General features: G+C 36.7%; 2 protein-coding genes across 2 annotated transcripts in view; one reads left to right on the top strand and one right to left on the bottom strand.

Annotated features, from left to right (window-relative positions):
• Nucleotides 1-204: 204 nt before the first annotated feature.
• LOC135689485 (uncharacterized) lies at nt 205-13,690 on the bottom strand. Its single transcript, XM_065206723.2, has 17 exons — nt 12,966-13,690; nt 11,358-11,799; nt 10,274-10,530; nt 9,736-9,897; nt 9,031-9,141; nt 8,500-8,641; nt 8,119-8,261; nt 7,741-7,910; nt 7,291-7,422; nt 6,400-6,718; nt 5,587-5,889; nt 4,182-4,321; nt 3,427-3,645; nt 2,972-3,226; nt 2,281-2,653; nt 1,850-2,005; nt 205-1,220 (listed from the first exon to the last, which is right to left on the bottom strand). The coding sequence occupies exons 1-17, from the start codon at nt 13,449-13,451 to the stop codon at nt 1,020-1,022; spliced, it is 4,011 nt and encodes a 1,336-aa protein (XP_065062795.2). The 5' UTR covers nt 13,452-13,690; the 3' UTR covers nt 205-1,019.
• A 415-nt stretch (nt 13,691-14,105) lies between these two features.
• The window catches only part of LOC135689487 (AP-5 complex subunit sigma-1), an 8,987-nt gene continuing 4,047 nt past the window's right edge, over nt 14,106-19,045 (top strand). The window contains exons 1-6 of the mRNA XM_065206726.2: nt 14,106-14,225; nt 15,245-15,387; nt 16,192-16,224; nt 16,609-16,668; nt 17,237-17,354; nt 18,945-19,004. Coding sequence (XP_065062798.2) covers nt 14,139-14,225; nt 15,245-15,387; nt 16,192-16,224; nt 16,609-16,668; nt 17,237-17,354; nt 18,945-19,004 — 501 coding nt within the window. The 5' untranslated portion in view covers nt 14,106-14,138. The remainder of the gene's footprint in view (nt 14,226-15,244; nt 15,388-16,191; nt 16,225-16,608; nt 16,669-17,236; nt 17,355-18,944; nt 19,005-19,045) is intronic.

Here is a 19,045-nt window from a genome sequence, read left to right as displayed (position 1 = left end):
TTGCGAGGCAATGTCTCTAGTTGAATGCTCAATCGCTCATGGAATGCTGAAAAAGCTGCCGAGGGCATGCCATTTTTGGGCAAGTAATAAGCCAAAACAGCGAAATCTCAAGCTACATTCTACAGGCTTAAAAGTTTTTTGAGCTCATCTATACAAACTTGCTTTTACAGTATACTAGAAGAATCCATGCAGAAAAAAGACAGATTTGTGTCTAAAATGTTCCATAAGAGTGATCTTGATAAAACATGCTATTTACACTATCTACAGCATTTTACAGCTTTTCTAGGTCCTGCCTCTACACGTCAATGTTAGCATTAAATGAGGTTGAGCAAAACATCAAATAAATTAAAACCACACATAATTATTTCATTCCAAAACTACAAACTTGATTTGCATTAGCTAAAATCACACTTAAAATCATTAAAATCGTTTAATGCAACGGTAAGTAAACGAACCCTGTGGAGAATGCCACTACAAATGGACAATGCATGAATAAAAAAAGAAGAGAACACGCAACTCTGTAACTTGACTGGCAATTGAAAGGTGATTTTATAATCTTATATTTCAGGCATCGCTGTAAAATGTTTCCCTTGCCTCCTGTTTCGCGGGTGAGAACAAAAAGTTCCGAGTGCAAAACTAAGCAACTTCCCTTAATTTCAAGTGCTCTTTCCAGTTATACCACTCACTAATGATTCTAAGGCACTATTTCTTTGAACAATGATTGTTAATAATTAGCAGTTGCATAGTGAACACAGCTGGGGCTGTTTGATAAGAAAGTGGCACGAATGACTACTAACAGTCCAGGAAAATTGTACTTGCTACAGATGTTGTGCCTTTAACAAGATGTGGATTAGCAGCTGATTAAAATAAGGTGTGATGTGGAATTAAGGTGGACAATTGATCTCACCATCTAAGACTCCAATGTAAGGCATGAGGTTGCCTGCATGAGAAGCTAATACACACAGATATCTATGAGTAGCTCTATATACACATATCTATGTGCTAATAAACACATATCTTCACTTGACCATCGATGGTAGGTCCAAAAATTGTGATGGTCTTCTCTCCTTCTCCGCAGCAGGTATGCTACCACTGGAGGATGCACTGTAGGACCGATTCACCCGCCCGTGCACAAATGAGCCACCGTGCAGATTGCTTTTTGGTAAGCCTGTTAGTTGAGTTCTCTGAGCTTCATTAGGCATGCTGACCTCTCCAAAGACCTGGGAGAAAAGCACACATTTTCTTACAATAGCAATAATTATTCGTAATGTTTGGGACCTTTTACCCGCAAGTAATGGTTTCATTGTCAACTTTGAAAGCCCTAATTTTATCATTCTAGATGTCTTATAAAAGATTAATTTTTTGGCTATTACTTACTTGTTTAGCGTTTAATTAACTAAGTTAGCTTTGTTACGGACATGTCTGTGATTCTATCAAAACTTTACACTTTGACTTGACTGCTGATACTATAGGTTTATCTCTAGTTTTTTTAGGTTCTCCAGATCAGGTGTTAGCCAAGGACAGTGCATTTGTGATACTCTACGTAGTGGCAGGGGGGCATGTTTCTTTAACAAAAGATTTAGAGCTTACTGTATTGATTAACTAAACCGCTTAGCGTATTAAACCGTCGTATAATATATTAAAAGGGAGATTTGGAACATCCATCAAAATTCTGTCTCGTCAAATTGGGGAAAAACTTATCAATATTGGTCTATGTTCTGAGACTGAAGACTGAAGGGGCAAAACTTCCATAAATATTGCTGACACTTGAAGATGGTCCCTGAATAAAATAATCAGACTAAAACCTTGATATAACAGCTTTCCGTGCAGTATAACAAATGCTGCTTACCTCAACTATTGCTCCGTTGTTTAGCTTCAGAAAATGTCTGTGAAGTTCCCTTAAACCATCCAGATGTATAGTGTGGATTGAAATATGGGTGATTGTTTCCGTCCGAGGTATTTTCTTCTTCTTTGGCTTTGTGTTCTCCCAGTCTTCTTCCGGGACCTGTTCATGTGACAGAATTCAATGAAAGTGACAAACAAAGAGGAAGAAGATAAATTAAAAAAAGCTTTATTGCTTGACAGGTGATAATGCAACAAAGAAATGAAATGCTATTCCAGCAGCCAACAGTAACTATTAAAACAAACAGGCTACATAAATGTTTCATCGTTTTCAGTTTTGTCTTTGGCAGCTCTCAAAATTTCTCTCAAGACTTAAGAAGTACGTAAAAAACTTTGACGATTGAAACACAGCATCGTTAACATCTAAAAGCAACCCACCTCTTCTTCCTCCCAGGTGTAATGGTAGACACTGACTTTCCGCTGCTCGCCTTCTTGTCCTCTCCATTTTTCTGCTTTTCTGCAGATGAATGCAAGCTCCTCATTCGACATTTCCAGGTCGTAGGGTACAAAGAAATTAGTCTCGATTCCATGTAGCCTCCAATAGATATCCATCATTCTGCCATTGTTGTGAAGGCGCATGAAGTACAAATAGAGTATGGCGCATGCGCAAAACACGGTAACGGCGTACAGAAACAGCGTAATCGAAATGCTGATGAACAAAGTAACTGCTCCGTTGCCAAAGTAACGGCTAAAATGGTAGAACAGCTTGTAAGCATCACCAATAGGGTTATCGCCGCCAAGATTTATGTACCTGAAACAAGACAAACAGCATTGAATGGGTTGTTTGCATTCTCTTCTGCTTTAGATATAGACACGATCGTTGACCTTATATTTCTGCGTTGCCAAAAGGTTTTTTATCAGAAATTGCAAACTAAATGTAATGATATGAAGAAACAAGGTTGTAAAAACTGTCATTGACAACATGATCGGGAGATCCACCTCGAAAGCAAGGGAGACTTAGAGCACTAATGAAAAAAACCGGCATTTTTGGACTGCGGCCAGTCAATGATTAATCATAACATTATTTGTTGTCATATACTGATGATTAAAGATAAATAAGAACTATTACCTTCCCTTGGCTGTATCAACGACGAGAATCCAAAATGGATCAAGCGCAGTTTGAATTCCGTAAGCGATTATGAAGCGGGAAAGTAGATTTGGAAATCGGTCGTACAGAAGCTGGAAGAAATAGCAGAAGAGGATCATCACGATAAGAACCATGATGTTGGTGAAAGGACCCATCGCAATGACGCCGATTTCCTCTCTTGTTCTTAGGATGGTGTTCTGGAAATGGATGCTCACAGTGTACGGCAAGTACTGAACGCTGTAGAGAGAAAGAAGATTTATGCTACAATACTGAAAGAACATCTGGAAGATATGCGAAGCAATAAGTACATGCAAAGGGGAATGACTTGGTGTTGGGGAATGGCAAAGGAGGAACGGTAAATACACGAATTGTCAAGTTATCAACGAGGAAAACCAGGTATCTAATGGATATATAGATAATTCAAAAAAGAGGCATACCTATTGATGGGAATGAGCTGACCAACCAAGAAGATCCATTGTCCCACGTAATGCAAGTACATTCTGATCCACCATGCGAGGACTAAGATCAAAAGCATTGACCAGAATTCTTTGCTCTTGTACTGCCACAGATCAAGCTCAATTGGCATCATACGCCACACATAGCGCATTCGTCGTTGACTTTTGCGAAGCATGCTGTCCTTACCTGACCACTTTGTCCTGAAAAAGCACAACAGTGAAAATCTGAGTAAGAATTCTAAAAAGACAGCAAGTGAAGTCTCATTTAGTTAACGAAATAGTCCATTAATGAGTAGCTCCGGACAGCGTTAGACTTACAATACATAGTTGAATCTCGTCAAGTCGGACCTTCAAGGAGGCAAAAAAATGATCCGACTCAGCAAATGTACAACTGACCCTTGGAACGACTTTCCCCTTCAACGTGAAAATAACAAAATGAGAATCATCTGTTATCAACGATTATTTAAATGGCTTTGAAAAAAGCAAACATTTTAAAACATACAATAGCTTTTCGTCTGACACTCCCCTGTTTGTATAGGCCGTCAGAACATAGATCGAAAACAATACGCTAGGAAAAACATAAATCATAAACTATAAACATGGACTATAAACTATAAACTCTAGCGTGGAGTTTTCAATCTATGTTCTGACGTTTTATACTCTGGCGTGTATGAGACACCCATTTTGTCTTTTAAACAAACAATTTGACTTGAACAACTTAGGGAGTAGCAGCTTACTTGATGGAGTAGTTGTGTTGCTCTAACTCCTCCAGATGTGTTAGCTTTTTCTTCTTACGTTGCTGTGCAAGCAGGGGTGTCTTTGGCAACATCGTGTAGAATTTAGATTTCTCGTCTTCACCCTGATGACTTTGACGAACCTGAGAACAAGATATACTAAAGGTTAAATGACAGGCATCACAATTTAACCGTGTCATCTAAGGAAAGCATGGCGCACCACCATTGCCAAAACTAATCGAGACCTTCACGAAAACAACAGATATTCGGTACAATGTTTGTAAGAGAATGGAAAGCGACTATGATTTCCTTTACAGTAACCATAAACAATGAGATTCATCTGCATGTCTTAATGTATAGAACTTAGAGTTCGAGTTTCATGCTTCATGGGATCATCAGGTAACTGTCAAACTTCTCTTTGTATTAATATCCGTATTCATACAACGAAACTTTGAAAAACGTAAAAAGAAAGGATCTGTGATAAAATTCAATATAAATATTTGATGTGAAAGCAACGTAATTGCCGTTAGGACCTATTCACTACTCTACAAGGGGATCATGTTTTATTGTTAATACAGTCCTTCAGATGAGCATTTTGAAACAGCTTTGAATTACAAGAAAGTATGCAGTTCCATAATAACGATGCTGTTCCATGCGACAAAAGTTGTATGATAAACGCCTTTTTTAAACATATTCACGGTTACTTCTAGAAATTAGGATGCCCTTGCAGTTTCTCGAATCGTAGTTTGAATGCAAGGGTACCTTTTCTGAAATAATTTCCGAGATATTCTGTCCATGATCTGGTACCTTAACGAGTTTCCTATTTTTAGCTGATTGATTGCATTCGACTGGCTGTTATGCGTTGAGCCATTATAGAGCCATTGGTTTTTATCGTCAAATTCGTAGGTTTGGTTTTGTAGATTTTGTAGAATCCTTATTGTGGAGCTAGGCATATTTTCTCAAAGTAAATTGTTATTGTTCATGTCAGTTTATTCCGATGGTTTTAAGCTGAACAGTATGTAAATGGATAGAGTTTAAGCAACGAAATGAACTGACTTTACACGCATGAATTTACTATATGTCATGACCCCTGATATAGAATAATAAGAAAGTTGTTATGGAATGATGAAAACTAATATGGAAAGATGAACGCGAATAGTTTTTACACATTGATGACAGGCATGCTTTTTCAAATTTTCTTCATCACTCCATGTTATCCATAAGATCTTTGCATGCCTCATTATTTGATAGTTCTCGATACAAATTTCATCAATGATCTTAAATATTACAATGCCTAATGATTCAAAACTTTTTATCCATCAGATAAGACGCTCCTTCGTTTATCACCATTGCCATACAAGCTGATATTATGTGAAAAGAATCCCAAAACTGTAGATATTTTCTTTACCTTGTAATAGATCCCAGGTTGTCCTTCAACTGGTTTCAATCCACCGCCCTTGCCAATGATATAAACTTCATCTCCAGAATACTCTGAGTCACTAGAAGACTCCTCGTCACCCAAATAAACACCCTGCTCCTCGACTACTTTCCTAGAACCATACACAGTGAAAGGCCTTTCGCCTTCAGCATCTGGAACCTGCACTTTTGCTGGCTGCCTGGACCCTTTGCGTTGCCTCAAATCAGTTGAAAGTTGTGAAATCTTCCTCAGTTTTGAAATGGAGGGTGCTGGTGAAACACTGCGATCAGAAGTCTGTTGGGCGAAAGTAATTAAGTTAGCCTGATACCAAACACACTTCAACAAAAATAATCATAAATTGCTGACAACCATATTCAGGACATCACAAAAAGTGACTTGTAACAAAATTCGAGGCAAATAAATGTGAATGCGCATCAGTTATAGGTATATCTAATTTGAAAATTCAGTTATCGGAACTACCATAGGAAATAAATTATAAGCATAAACGTCCAAGGGATGGAAAAGAAAATTTGATAGACCCAAGAAGAAGATGAAAATTTAAAAACGATATCAGCTTTTTGGTGGTTAAAGAATTAATGAAGCATTCTGTCAAGCTTTAGGATTTTACAAAAAGTTGAAATAGTCACTTAAAATTGAAGTTGTTACGTGGAAACATGGAAATTTTGGTACAAATCCCTGCGAGCGTCAGTGACAATATAAGAAAATCTAAAAACTGAGCTTATAAGAGTACGTATTCAAGTGTCTTCTATAATGGAATGGAAAAGAGAAGCGAGAAAAAAGTACCTTTCGTTGAGGAACGGCTGGAACATCAATAGTTAGATTATCTGCAGGAGCGTGGCTTGGGCCGGGTTTGACATCATCATCGTTAGAAACCAAGTTATTCTCAGTATATATATCAGAATAAGCAGGAGGTCTGAAGCTCTGTATAGAAACCGTGCTCGCCACGATTGACGGTGGCATGGCTTTTTCGACTTCAGAGCTGGCGTCTTTACTTATAGAAGGTGCGGGCTTCTCATTCTGTGCTATTTCTTTATTAAGAAGTTTCGACGTCTGGCTTGAAAACTGCAATTCGATTTCGTACTCCTTTTGTCCAGCTAGGTACCTGTAGGTAAAAATGCAATAACAACTTGCCATACTTGAGCACAGAAGAGGAAAAATATCTCCAGCGTTTCTCTCAAAAAAAGGGGGGGGGAGAGATGGGAAAAGCAGAGGAAATTGTTAACAACTAAGGTACCGTGCCGGAGAACTGGAATTCTTATCATAATGTGAACAATTTTTTGGCTGTACAGAACTTTAAAATGGCTTTGAAAAATGCAAACATTTCACAACACACCACTAAATGATCTTTCTACTTATTCGATCTACATACAAACGAAAAGCCGCCATTATGTAGACAGAAAAAGTTCGTGTTCGTGGCAGAATACGACTTATGCTTCTCTAACAAAGGAGTCCAGAGGAATTTTATCTGTTATGGGATTGTATCAAACAGCCTGAATTCTTAGCACATTGAATTTACGTATTCTGAAACGATCAAAGCAACGTAAGACCAAAAAATATATTGAGCAGGGGGGCATGGGTCTGAATTTTATGTGGAGTCTAGGTGGTTAGTTTATGGATACCTAAGTGATAGATTACGTGAAAGTAACAAAGTTGCTTGGCTTATATTTTACTTACTTTGGCAATTTCACAATCTCAAAATACAAATTGCATAACCAATGGTCAATGTCCGAAGCAACCAATTTCTCGATTGTTTCGAACTTGTCGATGGCAGGATCCATGCTCCCACGTAACAATGGTGATTTGTGTCTGTAAAAAATGTCTGCCTGTTTAGAGCAGCTGTTGCTCGTGGAATCATTAACAGTTAAAAGGAAAGATAACTAAGTTGCATATCATGAATATTGATACAGAATGTATCAAGCGACATGGACCTTTTATAAAAGATTGAGACCGTTCTGAAGCTAGCAATATCTTCTAAAACATATCAAAAATCAACAATAAATTTAAATTTACGGGTATAATATCAACAGTCGCTTTACTGTAGTGTTTTGGTTTCATACACCAGCTTCTTGCAAGTGAATTATGACAGGTAAATAAATTGAACTTGAAAATATCATTCTGACTTACTTTCCTTCAGCGACGTTAAAGTTCCCATCGCAAATGGGAAAGCAGCCCCAGCCAACAACTTTATCAGTGGGTGTAACTGAGCCTCGTAGTATCATCAACTCGAAAACGAGGATCATCCCTGCTTTCATATCAGGTCTCGAAGGGCAAACGGCAAATACACTTTGATCCATCTATAGATGCAGAAAAATAAGGATACAGTTTTGGGATGACGGCATACATACATACATACATATATGCCATCAGAAGATACATACATACCACAGGTATGGAAAAAAGTAGGCTTCTATACGAACAAGATATAAGCAAAACAATTATTCAAAGAGCTTTGATTTTCATAGGTTGATCCTCAACAGAATGACTTGCAACGGTGAAACCAACCTTCAATTCTATATTGAAAAATTCACCATCATGATTCATAGGCAGTGTTGCGCCACCCCATTGCTGTCCCTTTAGATTTGCCCATTTCATCACGTGACCACCCAAACGGCTATACAAGGAAGCCATAAGGACGTATCTGCTAGCTGAAAGATGAAAAAAAGGAAGTTTGTAATTTCGCAAGTGAGATTGATTGGAAGCTAACAAGAGATAAGAAACTAAAGAGTTGCAGAATTAATTACATGGATCTCTCAAAGTATTGAAAAGGGTGGCAGCCAAACATAGACAACATCTACTCTATTGAGAAACAGAATATGAGGTCACTGAAACAGCAAGGCAGAAGACAATAGGAAAATGGCTGTATTTGATTATACCAAAATGTACCTGGAAGCTTATTCTTGACACCACGGAGGCACCTCAGCTTGATCTGAATTGGCTGCGGTGTCCGAATCCAATCAACTTTCCACCTTCTGCATTTACTCCCCTCATACTGGCCATCAGAGAAGACCAGGTCACCATACATTGTCTGCAAACAAACAGGATGGGAAGTTCAGACATATAGTGACAAAATTGACATAAACAAACAACATTATCTCAAATGGCTCAGTAGATAATTAAAACTGGCTCAGTAGTTATGGTCACGGACTAAGATCCATGGGTCTGGGATTTAAGTTCCTGACATGATCAAATTGTCACTTAGAGCAAGGAGAGTCATCAGCTATCTGTAATTCCAGGCGTAGTAATCATGTAAAGAAAAGATCAGGACACTGCTCAATAAGCTTAGCTACTCTGTGCCAAAAACGTGTCGTTGGAAGGTTATAGCAAATTACATATTATGAGCACCGGTTTAACTTTCTAAAGCAAAAGCAGGAGAGCATTGGCAATAAATTTTTATGTAAAAGGAGTTCAGCTCACCTTAACCTCTCCCATCTTCTTTGCGAGGGCTTTTAAAAGATGGTTCTCTGATCTTCTGAAAGACCTGTGAATACGATCTTGCAGCAACCTGTCTCGCTGCATCAGATGTTCCTAGCAGAGACAAAGAAAAAATCGATGAGCAGCTGAATACAGGTAAAAATTCATATGAATATCAGGAAAGTAATTAATCAAACTACGATTTCCAAGAAAATCTGATCTAGTGAACAATTTTTGCAACCACACCCTTTAGGCTAGCTTAAAATACATTTCAGAATAATCCTTGCGGTCCTTTTTTGCAAACATCTTCCTATTTTTAAGAAATGGTTTCTTATGTTTGATTAATTCCAGTCTTATAATGGAATCCGTTAATTTATGGGACACTATAGACCCTGGCTTGTTCCTTTGAAAGAAAGCAATACTGTAACAGGATTTATCGCACTAGTCTTTTCTTCTATTTCCATTTCATCTAATCTTTTCATTCTTATAAAAACACTCTTTTGCAAAAAAGAGGGAGAGCTGAAGCCCCCAGCCCCCTGCCTCATACAGCCCATGTAAAAAGCCTTGACTGATTCCAAAATCCTATCGTTTATTTGCATCCATACAGGCATCTGTTTCTATGTCACACCAACTCACAGCTATGATTGACTAAATATATAAAAATATGAAAAACATGGGTTGAGGATATATACAAAATTACAGACAAACCTGTCTCATGAGAATGAGCTTGCACTTCTGCCTGAACAGGTTCATGACATGTTTCTTGGCTTTTTCCATGGCCATCATGATTTCATTCTGTCTGTCTCTCTCGACTCTTGCCTCTCTTTGTCGAAAAGCTATATGCTCTTCTCTCAATCTTCTTTCCTCTTCCTAAAAATGAAAGAAATGCGCTATCACCGTTGATAATGAAAACAGCAAGGGTAAAGTCAACTTACCATAGGAGCATACTATCCTGCCTTGAGAAGGCAGCACAAGATGAACTGCCTACTTTTGGAAAAAACAAGGCAAGCATTTTCCCAAAAAACAGAAAAAAATTTACAAAAATTAAAAACAATCTGGACCATGATTAAGTAAGCAACTTAACCAACCTGTCATAAAATCTTTTGGGGATGCAAACTGATCAAAAGATTGATTAAGAAAGACAATAAAGATGTCTTTCATGCAAATAAGAAAATCTGACTTCTTTAACTGCCTAGATTCATATACTTCTTCCTGTACAATCAATTCTGAGCTATAATTGGCTTACCTGTACATCCTCAAGGGAAATATCACCAATTTCAATTATTTCCTCTTCAATCTTTCTTTCAAACTCAGCGAGGTAAGATGCTATCTCTTCATCAGCCATGCCTTGTCTAAGTTCATCAACATACTTGTGCATTTCTTTTTGTTGCAAGTTATCATAGAGTGAGGGTGGGGGCTTCTTAGTTCCCAGATTAGACTTCTCATTCTCCAAGTCGTCTGCAAAGCCATCCAGGCTCTGCAAATCTTCTGCCTCTTTGTAATCTTGGAGAAAAATAGATCATAATAAATTAAATTGAGAATTACAGAGTAACTTGACAAAGCAAATAAAAAAATAATGATTAATGACAGAATATGGTTCAAATTGAAATTATTTCAATAAAGGTTTTTTCAAAATTATAAAGTATTCTAAATTCAAGGATTAGTCTTTTTCCATTTTTTTTGTAAGTGATTGCTGTATTTTATGGCAATTCATTACAATAAAAGACTCTCTTCTAATAGAGGACTTTGAAAATTATGTTGAAAATTTTTCCAAAAGTTTACAAGATCAAGCAGTCATTGTTTGGCTAAAGGCATATTTTTCTCCTGACATAAGGCTCCAGACATAGTGGATTTATAACCAACCAACAAAGGGCCTGGGTCCCTCTGCTAATTTCTGAGGGTCCCAAAAGCAAAAGGTTAAAAACCCGAGTTTGACAACTGAGAATGCTGAAAATGCACACATACTGCCCCCAAACCCTATTTCCCATGACCGTGTTGGTTTTTACATGTTTGTGTATTATCTCTTTATGTTATTTTTGCCAAGTCATTTCTATTTGTTCTTAAAAAAATTGTGGGCTCTTTCAATTTCAAAATCTTAACTACCACATGCTAATTAATGCAATATGTTACTAATAAACAACAGACATGCTCTACAACAACAAAATACATATATACCTAACATTTACACTGTAGCAAAAATCACAGTATCAAATTGCATGGTCCTACAGTTATAATAGGAGATCCGAGATGGTAATGTAAGATTTGAGGCAAGAGACAGAGATGATAGAAAAAAAGTAAATGATGAAACTAAAGAAAATATATAAACTTACCATTTCCAGTTTTTTGGCCATCATACTCCTCAAAATCAGTATCTTCGTCTTCTCTTTCTTTCTTTTCAACATACCTATACATCTCCCAAGGTAATGTGTCACTACCTTCAAAAACATCCTCTTTTGCCACTTCTTTTTCCTCATCTATTTTATGATCTTCATCTTCTTCCTTCAACTTTTCAGGTGCCTGCATGTTAAGGGCTTCATCTTCCATTACTTCAGAACCATCTGGAACTGGGTTTCTCATTGGGGCATCATATTCACCAACAGTCTCATCTGAAAATGAAACAGCTTTGAGTTGGAGCTCATCATTTTCTTGAGTATTTTCAACCTCAACCTCAACCACTTTTCCTGGGTCATCTTCTACTATGGTATTTTCTTCCACCTCAACTTGTTTATCTTCTTCTTGTTCTTCCTCTATGGAAATTGAAACATCCATCACCTGCAAATTGGAAAAGAAGAAGGTAAATTTCTGATTCAATTGACTTGTAGAAGGGATGATAAAATCTTAATTGAAGTTAAATTTTAAATGTTAAAGTACCCACTTTTTGTCTCACTCCTCAGATTCTAAATGTGGGATAATGACCAAAGGTAAGCAGAAATTTATATGCAAATGCAGATCAAAAAAGTATGAGAGAAGGAATGGCATGTTTGAGTTGTACCTTTAGGCATCATCCTATGTTTATGATATGGTGTATAAGACAAAAATTACTTTAGCACATTATGTTTTCTGCTTTCAGGTGCTATCTTCGAATTATTTGGTACCAATGGCTTACATAGAAATGCAAGAATTATGGGCAAAAGATCATGCTGTTGCAGTCTTGGTCATTATTTACATACTGATTTCTATGTCATGCTAGCTCTGCAAGTACAACAGTATCACAACAGATCTTTCATGCAGAGAAGATCTGAACACAGGTAGTCTGTGGGCTGGCCACTCTGTGCAGGCTAAACGCAGGGGCATCATGGCTGGGGATGGCAGGAGGGCATGTGCCCCCTTAGCATTGACCATTCAGAGATTGCCTTGGAACCCCAAAAATTAGGTATTATAAGTAAAATACTTTCAATGTGTAAAATATGGATGTTTTTCACTAATCTATCAGGTCTGCCCCTCCCCCCAAACAAAAAGTTGCATCTCGGTCTTTGTTTGCCATTCATAGAAAGCTAAGAAAGTTCAAAGAAACTAATCATTATAGCAGGTGATTGTGAAGAATGATGTAGACAAGAAAAATCTTCTGACAACTTACAAACCCTAACTGAGAAAGTGCAAGTAAAACTAACAAAAGATACACATTACCGTTTTATAAGTCTTTCAGTATTTTGAAAAAAGTGTGCATGTCCTTAATGACATCATTTTTTTATTTTAATTGATTTTCAGAAAATTGGTAAGTTATGTAAAAAAGAGACTTCCTGCAATGTCCCAGTCGGAGCTCTGTGCTATTTCAGGTTGGCAAGCATGTTTAGATGATTTTTTGCATGCATACTTGGTATGAAAATGATTTTTGTGTTGCCAGAAAGAAAAAAACACATATTTGTTCATAGAAATTAATTTGTTTGGCTAATTCTCAATCAGCCCATACTTGCACCTCTAAACAATAATACACTTACATTTTCATTTATTTGCTCAGGCTCTTCAGTGCTATTCTTTCCCTCGCCTGCAAGGCTAGCCCCTGAGTCGAGCCTTGACAAAGTCGCTTTTCGTCGTGGCGAGAAAGCTTCTTCAGCCTGAATAGGGCTTTCTGCTTCTGCTTTTTCTGCTTCAGAAACAATTTCTATTTCGCCATCACTTTGTTCTATGGTTACAGATTCATCTTCGGCTTTGACAACAACTATGCTTGTAAGTTCAGAATCTGATCTTGCAACTGACCTTCGAGGAACCTCCGCTCCAATGTCAACTTGTTTCTCTGTTGGTGGAAACGAAGTTTCCGATAGTTGTTCTAAACTGGGACTTCCTTCAAGACTTGACGATGATTTTGTTTCCTGTAACCTTATTTGATCAGCGTCTTCAGTATTTTTCGTCTTTTTTCCTTGCGACTTTTTTCCCTTTGCTTTTTTCCCCTTTTTTGTCTTTATTCGTTCTGCAGCCTCCTCCATTTTTCAAGCTCTGTGTGTTGGCCTAATGAGAGTTTATCTCCACAAAAACTTTACAAAGCCAAGTTTACCATAATACAATCGAACTTACAGTTCGCTTAAACCACTTATCTTTTTACGTGAATGATTGCTGTCAAATAGTTTAATTCCACCAAGATATTTTACGAAAAATGTTACTAAAACCCTAAGGTTCGCCGTCCGCCATTTTCTGATTTTCAATTCTTGTTGCTATGGCTACAACTCCCACTCAAGTCGCAAAAAACATTTTGGGATTCAAAAGGACATCCTTTTCAAAAAGATTACGATTTTTGATAAACCAGAATTTATTGCGTTTTTAAGTTGAAAGCCACTACACTGAGCACTGACTGCTAAAAAAGTGACATTATGTACGTACATATAGGGTAAAAAGCGTAATAAGGGTATTTTCTTGCTGCAATTCCTACAAGTACGTAGAGCAAGAACTAAAATGAATTAAACAAATTCACTTTTATTATCTTATCCGTTATATTCCCCTATATTCTGTACGTGTTATAAACCCAAGAACTTCAATGAAAATCTTCAGATCAAAATAAAAACGGTCAGTCACAACACCCTTCAGAAAAAACAAACAGCGACCTCCTATTCCAAAAGAGGCGGTTGCTTCTTTGAAGGCCTCCTTTTGGCACAGAATTTGACTGTGTTTTTGTGACCATGGTTTATGCATTTCTTCTCCAAAGCGTTGGTATAAAAGAGGAATCGAATAAAATAGTCTATTCAGAAGTGTTTGGTACGGGACTGGTATGTATATTTCTCTGCCAGAGTGTATTTGTGGGCAGTGACGAATCTAGCCTTAAAAATCTGAGGGAGCTAGTGCTAGCCGAGCCGTGGCCAGGTTTCACTTAAATAAAAGAGCCTTTTCCCTACGTGACAAAAGGGTTTTAATGGAATGCAGAAAAGTTTAGTTTGGGCTTACTCTGTGCACCTCACCTCAAGAAGTGCTATCTTGTGATAATATATAACAGAGATAGAATCATATTAAAGAAAAAAGTGGTAGTCAAGAATGAAATTTGGTTTTCACCACGATTACAAACCAAAATGCTGATCAGGGCCCCTATTTTGTCAGATAAAAATGCAATAAAGATCGTATTGAGAAAAATAGAAGGGAGCTAAGCCATAATGGCAAAAATGGTTGAACAGTTATGTAAGAAAATATCAAATTAATCGTAGTAACTTTTGCATAAAATTTGGGGGGGGGGGGGGGAAGCAAGGTGCCTTGAAAAATTCTGGAGGAATCATCACTGTTTGAGGGTATTCAGTTTTATACCAGACTGCAGAATACGTCAGTTTCCAACAAGATGTCAGGTGTGAAAGTGCAAAATCTCATGTGTGCACTCTGATGTAAATGTGGACTTCAGTCACATATTAGTGTGCAAACTATGCTAGAGCAGACCAAAGGATATCAATCAAAAAGGGCAAAAGAGCAAAGATAATAATGTACATGACGGTTGACAGTTATTTTGTTATCAAACCAATGCACAAGGTTATGTCAATCTTGAGGAAACCTAATTCTCATTTGCCCAAAGCAACAAGACACACTCTTGTCCAGCCCTGATCTCACAAACCCACATCCTTTACCAAGTGTGCAGGAACATTTAAGAAAACAATATCCATGGTGTGCACTTGCCATACTTTCATGCAAATATTGATAGTGCTGCACCTGCACTTGAAGTACATGTGGGGCTCTTGGTGCAGCCAACATCTAATCAAAATCAGCCATACTCTGCAAGTTGGAGAAATTGATGTTTTTTTATTTTCAGAATCTTGATGTGCCACCCTCGGATCAAAGGCAAGTGAGAAAGAGACAGCTTATGAGAATTGCTGAAAGAATCAATTCAGAGTACAGGTTTAAGAAAGCATGTCATTTGGAGGCTGTTGAAAGTGATCCATCACATGCTGAAAGGTCAGTTGTGGCTTTTTGATAATTCAGGTGGTGATATGGCTGAATTTTTCTAGCACTGAAGTTTTAGGGTTTGTTGTCGACAAAGAAGGATGAGCTTTCCATAAGCTTACAGCCACAGGAGCCAGAGAAGTTGCAGGCGTCCTCCCCCTTCCTAGTTGGACATAACCTATACCAGTCATCAACTGTTTGCATAATTTATTTTTATGTGAAGTTCATATGTGGCTTCTAAGGAAGTATGCGATATGAGAAAGGAATGTGGCTGTGGAAATGAAAAATAGATGGAAAAGGGAAAATCACAGAATTTAAGTTGAGCACAAATATTTTATGTACATATGTCAGAAGATGATATCTAGTATATTCGTGTATAATATCAATATGACAGGCCACTTAGCAGCCAAAGGTTGACATTCAGCTTGCTACCAAAACCCTAACATGCATTGGTTCCCAAGCTCATTTGAAGAGCTCGGCAAACCCAAATTGAAACACGACTCCCAGGAAGATTGTTGTTTAATTAAATTCACTTAAATTATTAAAAAGTTTTTTAAATTTTTGCCTTCCATTTTTAGTTTTTTTAACTTATCATAACTTGTACTTAACGTTTCTGATGGGATATCGTGTTGAAATAAGAATTTATTAAAGAAAATAATAGAATAAAATTGGTAAAGGCAATCTGAAGCCCAAAGTTAATTCATTGTAGTTCATTTGATATCAGAATAGCAAAATAGCAGTATTACAGTTCCTTAGTTGTTGTAGAACAAACAGTCTCTTTTAGCTTGTCTAAAGTTTTACTTCCCTTGAATACAGACTAACACAGGCCGAAGAATCTGGAGTATTTAGGTAAAACCTTTATTTACAAAATGTTTTTCAGTTTTATACCTTAACTTTCCTTTTGTGTGATACACTTTCTATATTTTTTGTGAAAATATATTTTTATACATTAACATCTTTATCAAAGAAATTAATTTTAATTTTCTTAAATCTTAAAATATTCTGAAAAAATTGATAGAAACAGTTAAATGGGGGAATGTGATCGAGGAAATATTTGAAAATGTGTCAAAGAGATACTTCTCAATTCTCACTTTATATCAAACCTTTTTGCCCATTGAAATAATAGAACCAAAGTCATCTGTTTTCCAATTTCTATTCTTTTTAATGGAGTTTACTTCTAAGGTGAGGTTTCAATATTACACAACCTATATGGACTTTTAATTTATTTTTTAGATTGCCAGCTGGAAAATTCTTGCCTGCAGAAAAGCATGTTGTCTGGAAAGCAAGCGATAGGTACTAACTTCAATGTTGAATATTGTTTAATATCTTTCCATGTTTAATGCCAGCATTTAAATAAGCAAATACTGTAATTTCTTTTTTATCATTTGAAATGCAATGCTACAGGAATTGGGATTGAAAGAATTTCCCTCCTCAGGGCTAGTTTCTTCATTATTCTTGAGTTTATTTTTATTTTTTCACTGAAGTATTTTGCTTTCCAAGTATAGAGAAAAGTCTTATGCATGGTATGACATTGCATTATACGACTTATATACAATAAGACATGGTAACAAGTTGTTTCTTATAATTCTGACATAGATATCAGAATGTATCTTTTACAAGAATGCATCTTATACATGGAGAATTATGTTATTTTTCATGAGACAGCCTATTAAACTTACAGAAGTTTATGTCTGGATATTCCTTGCTGAAATATAATGAATTTGAAAGTTGCCCCAATTTTCAAAGCCCAAATTTTCAAAAGCCGGAATTTTCTAAAGCTAGAATTGTGTTTAAGATTTTTATATCTTATCAGAGCTGTATTTCTAATAACTATACATAATTCTTTTGTTTCTTTTTTTAGTTGCTGCTTTTCTATGATTCTTTCGCCCTCTGAAAACAAAGCTCTAGCTGAAAATGTTTTGAGTTTGATCATACGCTATTTATTGCAAACATTCAAACATTTTGATCAAACTGAAGAGGTAAGGTTTTTTACTCCTGTATTATTTCTACGCAATTGTAAGAGCGATAGGATTATTGAAGCGTAGCATTGCTTTGAGGTTTGAATGTAATATAGTTTAAGATACTGTCTTAAGAATGTTATAAAATGCTGCTGCACATTTACATTATCTTGTGAAAACATTTGCCTTGAAATTTTGAGAAAGTTACAAATTACACCTTTAATGATCAGGCGCAGATCTAGCCAAAATTTTGACCGGTTTCAGGGGTGTTTTACCCCATTACAGCCCTGTGTGTCAATGGTACATGAATATTGCTAAAAGATGCACTGGTAATGAACATTTATGAGGTCAGTAAATTGTGATTAATTTGCCATCCCTTTATCTGAACTGTCAAAGTTTTACTCCGTTGAGATGGTCTTTGATCCTCTTCTTGCAACTTCGATTCTAATTTTCATGAATTTTCCAAGAAAGAAAGTCTAATACAAGAATCCTAGGACTCAGATTCTCATTTGCATCCATGTTTCACTTTGTTTCATGTTGTATCGGAGCCTCAATATTTTCGAGCAATGGATATCAATATGGAATATGCTTTTTAGCCACCAGTTTTTTTCGCATAAGGGAAACATATGGGGGCACCGGTTTTCACAGGTTTTCAGATAGCATAGATGGCATACTCAAAACTGTCTCTTCAAATGTTGACTGATTTCCTAGATTTTGAATTCCTTGGATACTTAGGAAGAAAAGACGAATTAGAAAGCTGGGATCTCTATCAGAACGAAATTAAGCAATTGTGGGGGGTGGGGGGTGAAGCACATGGATATAACCATGGATATAACACTCTTCTTTAATCTTATACTTCTGCTGCTGCTTCTTTGATCAATGTTTTGTTGCTTCTCATCAGCTTTATCATAGCATTTTATGATAAATTTTAAGGTTGTCTACAAAGTACAGGGGAGCTTAGCATACACTCGTTAAGATGCTTTGAGAACTTCTAGCAATGACAGATCTTTAATGTTTGCAATGAAAACTCCCACTTCCAATTGTTCTGATCAATACAGGGTATTATTTTTTCAAAACTGCAGGCTAAATCAATACTGGTAGTAAAATTTAAACTTTTTATCCAGAAATTCACCTTGCCTGTTCAAAATTATCCAGTTTAACTTAACTCCTGTCAAAAAACAAAACGGTGTAATGGCGCAATTTGAGATCCAGGACTTCACATTTAAAAACGATTAGAAGATGTGTCTGCTCCAAAGTTCGAATTATAATAAAGTCTAAGATTTTACGTTTAAAATCCCAAAATCCCTTAGCTATAAAGTTCACATATTTGGTCATGAGAGTTAGAAAAAAATCCAAGTGAACTTTTAATTTTTCTAATTTTAATTGGATTTTCCAACCTTTGGGGGGGTCGTGCCCCCACGCCCCCTAGTATTTACGTGCCGGCAAATAGGGCTTAAGAGATGGGGGTGTTTTTTTTCTTTACGTTTATTCTCTGGCAGAAATAGACAGTAGGCTTTTATTAAAAGAGCAAGGGAGTTCCTTAGATGATATATTGCACCCTTTCTGTCGGTTTCTTAATTCCTTTTGCATCTTGTTCTTTGTAATTTACAGATGGCTGTCCATCCAGATAAGATTGCAGCGATTTTACACAATTTCTTACCAAACGGACAGGTATGCACATTTACCTACAGCAGCAATGCATAGTGTAACTC

The sequence above is a fragment of the Rhopilema esculentum genome, chromosome 5, assembly GCF_057945365.1.
Source record: "Rhopilema esculentum isolate cy_ngs chromosome 5, ASM5794536v1, whole genome shotgun sequence".
In the NCBI taxonomy this organism is placed as follows: Eukaryota; Metazoa; Cnidaria; class Scyphozoa; order Rhizostomeae; family Rhizostomatidae; genus Rhopilema; species Rhopilema esculentum.
This window is presented reverse-complemented; position numbering and strand designations above follow the sequence as displayed.

Coding starts and splice junctions, on each gene's coding strand:
- LOC135689485 (XM_065206723.2), bottom strand. CDS start 13,451: ATGGAGGAGGCTGCAGAACGAATAAAGACAAAAAAGGGGAAAAAAGCA. Junction 6,719..7,290: donor GAGATTGTGAAATTGCCAAA/GTAAGTAAAATA, acceptor TTTTACCTACAG/GTACCTAGCTGGACAAAAGG. Junction 1,221..1,849: donor ACAACGGAGCAATAGTTGAG/GTAAGCAGCATT, acceptor CTTTTCTCCCAG/GTCTTTGGAGAGGTCAGCAT.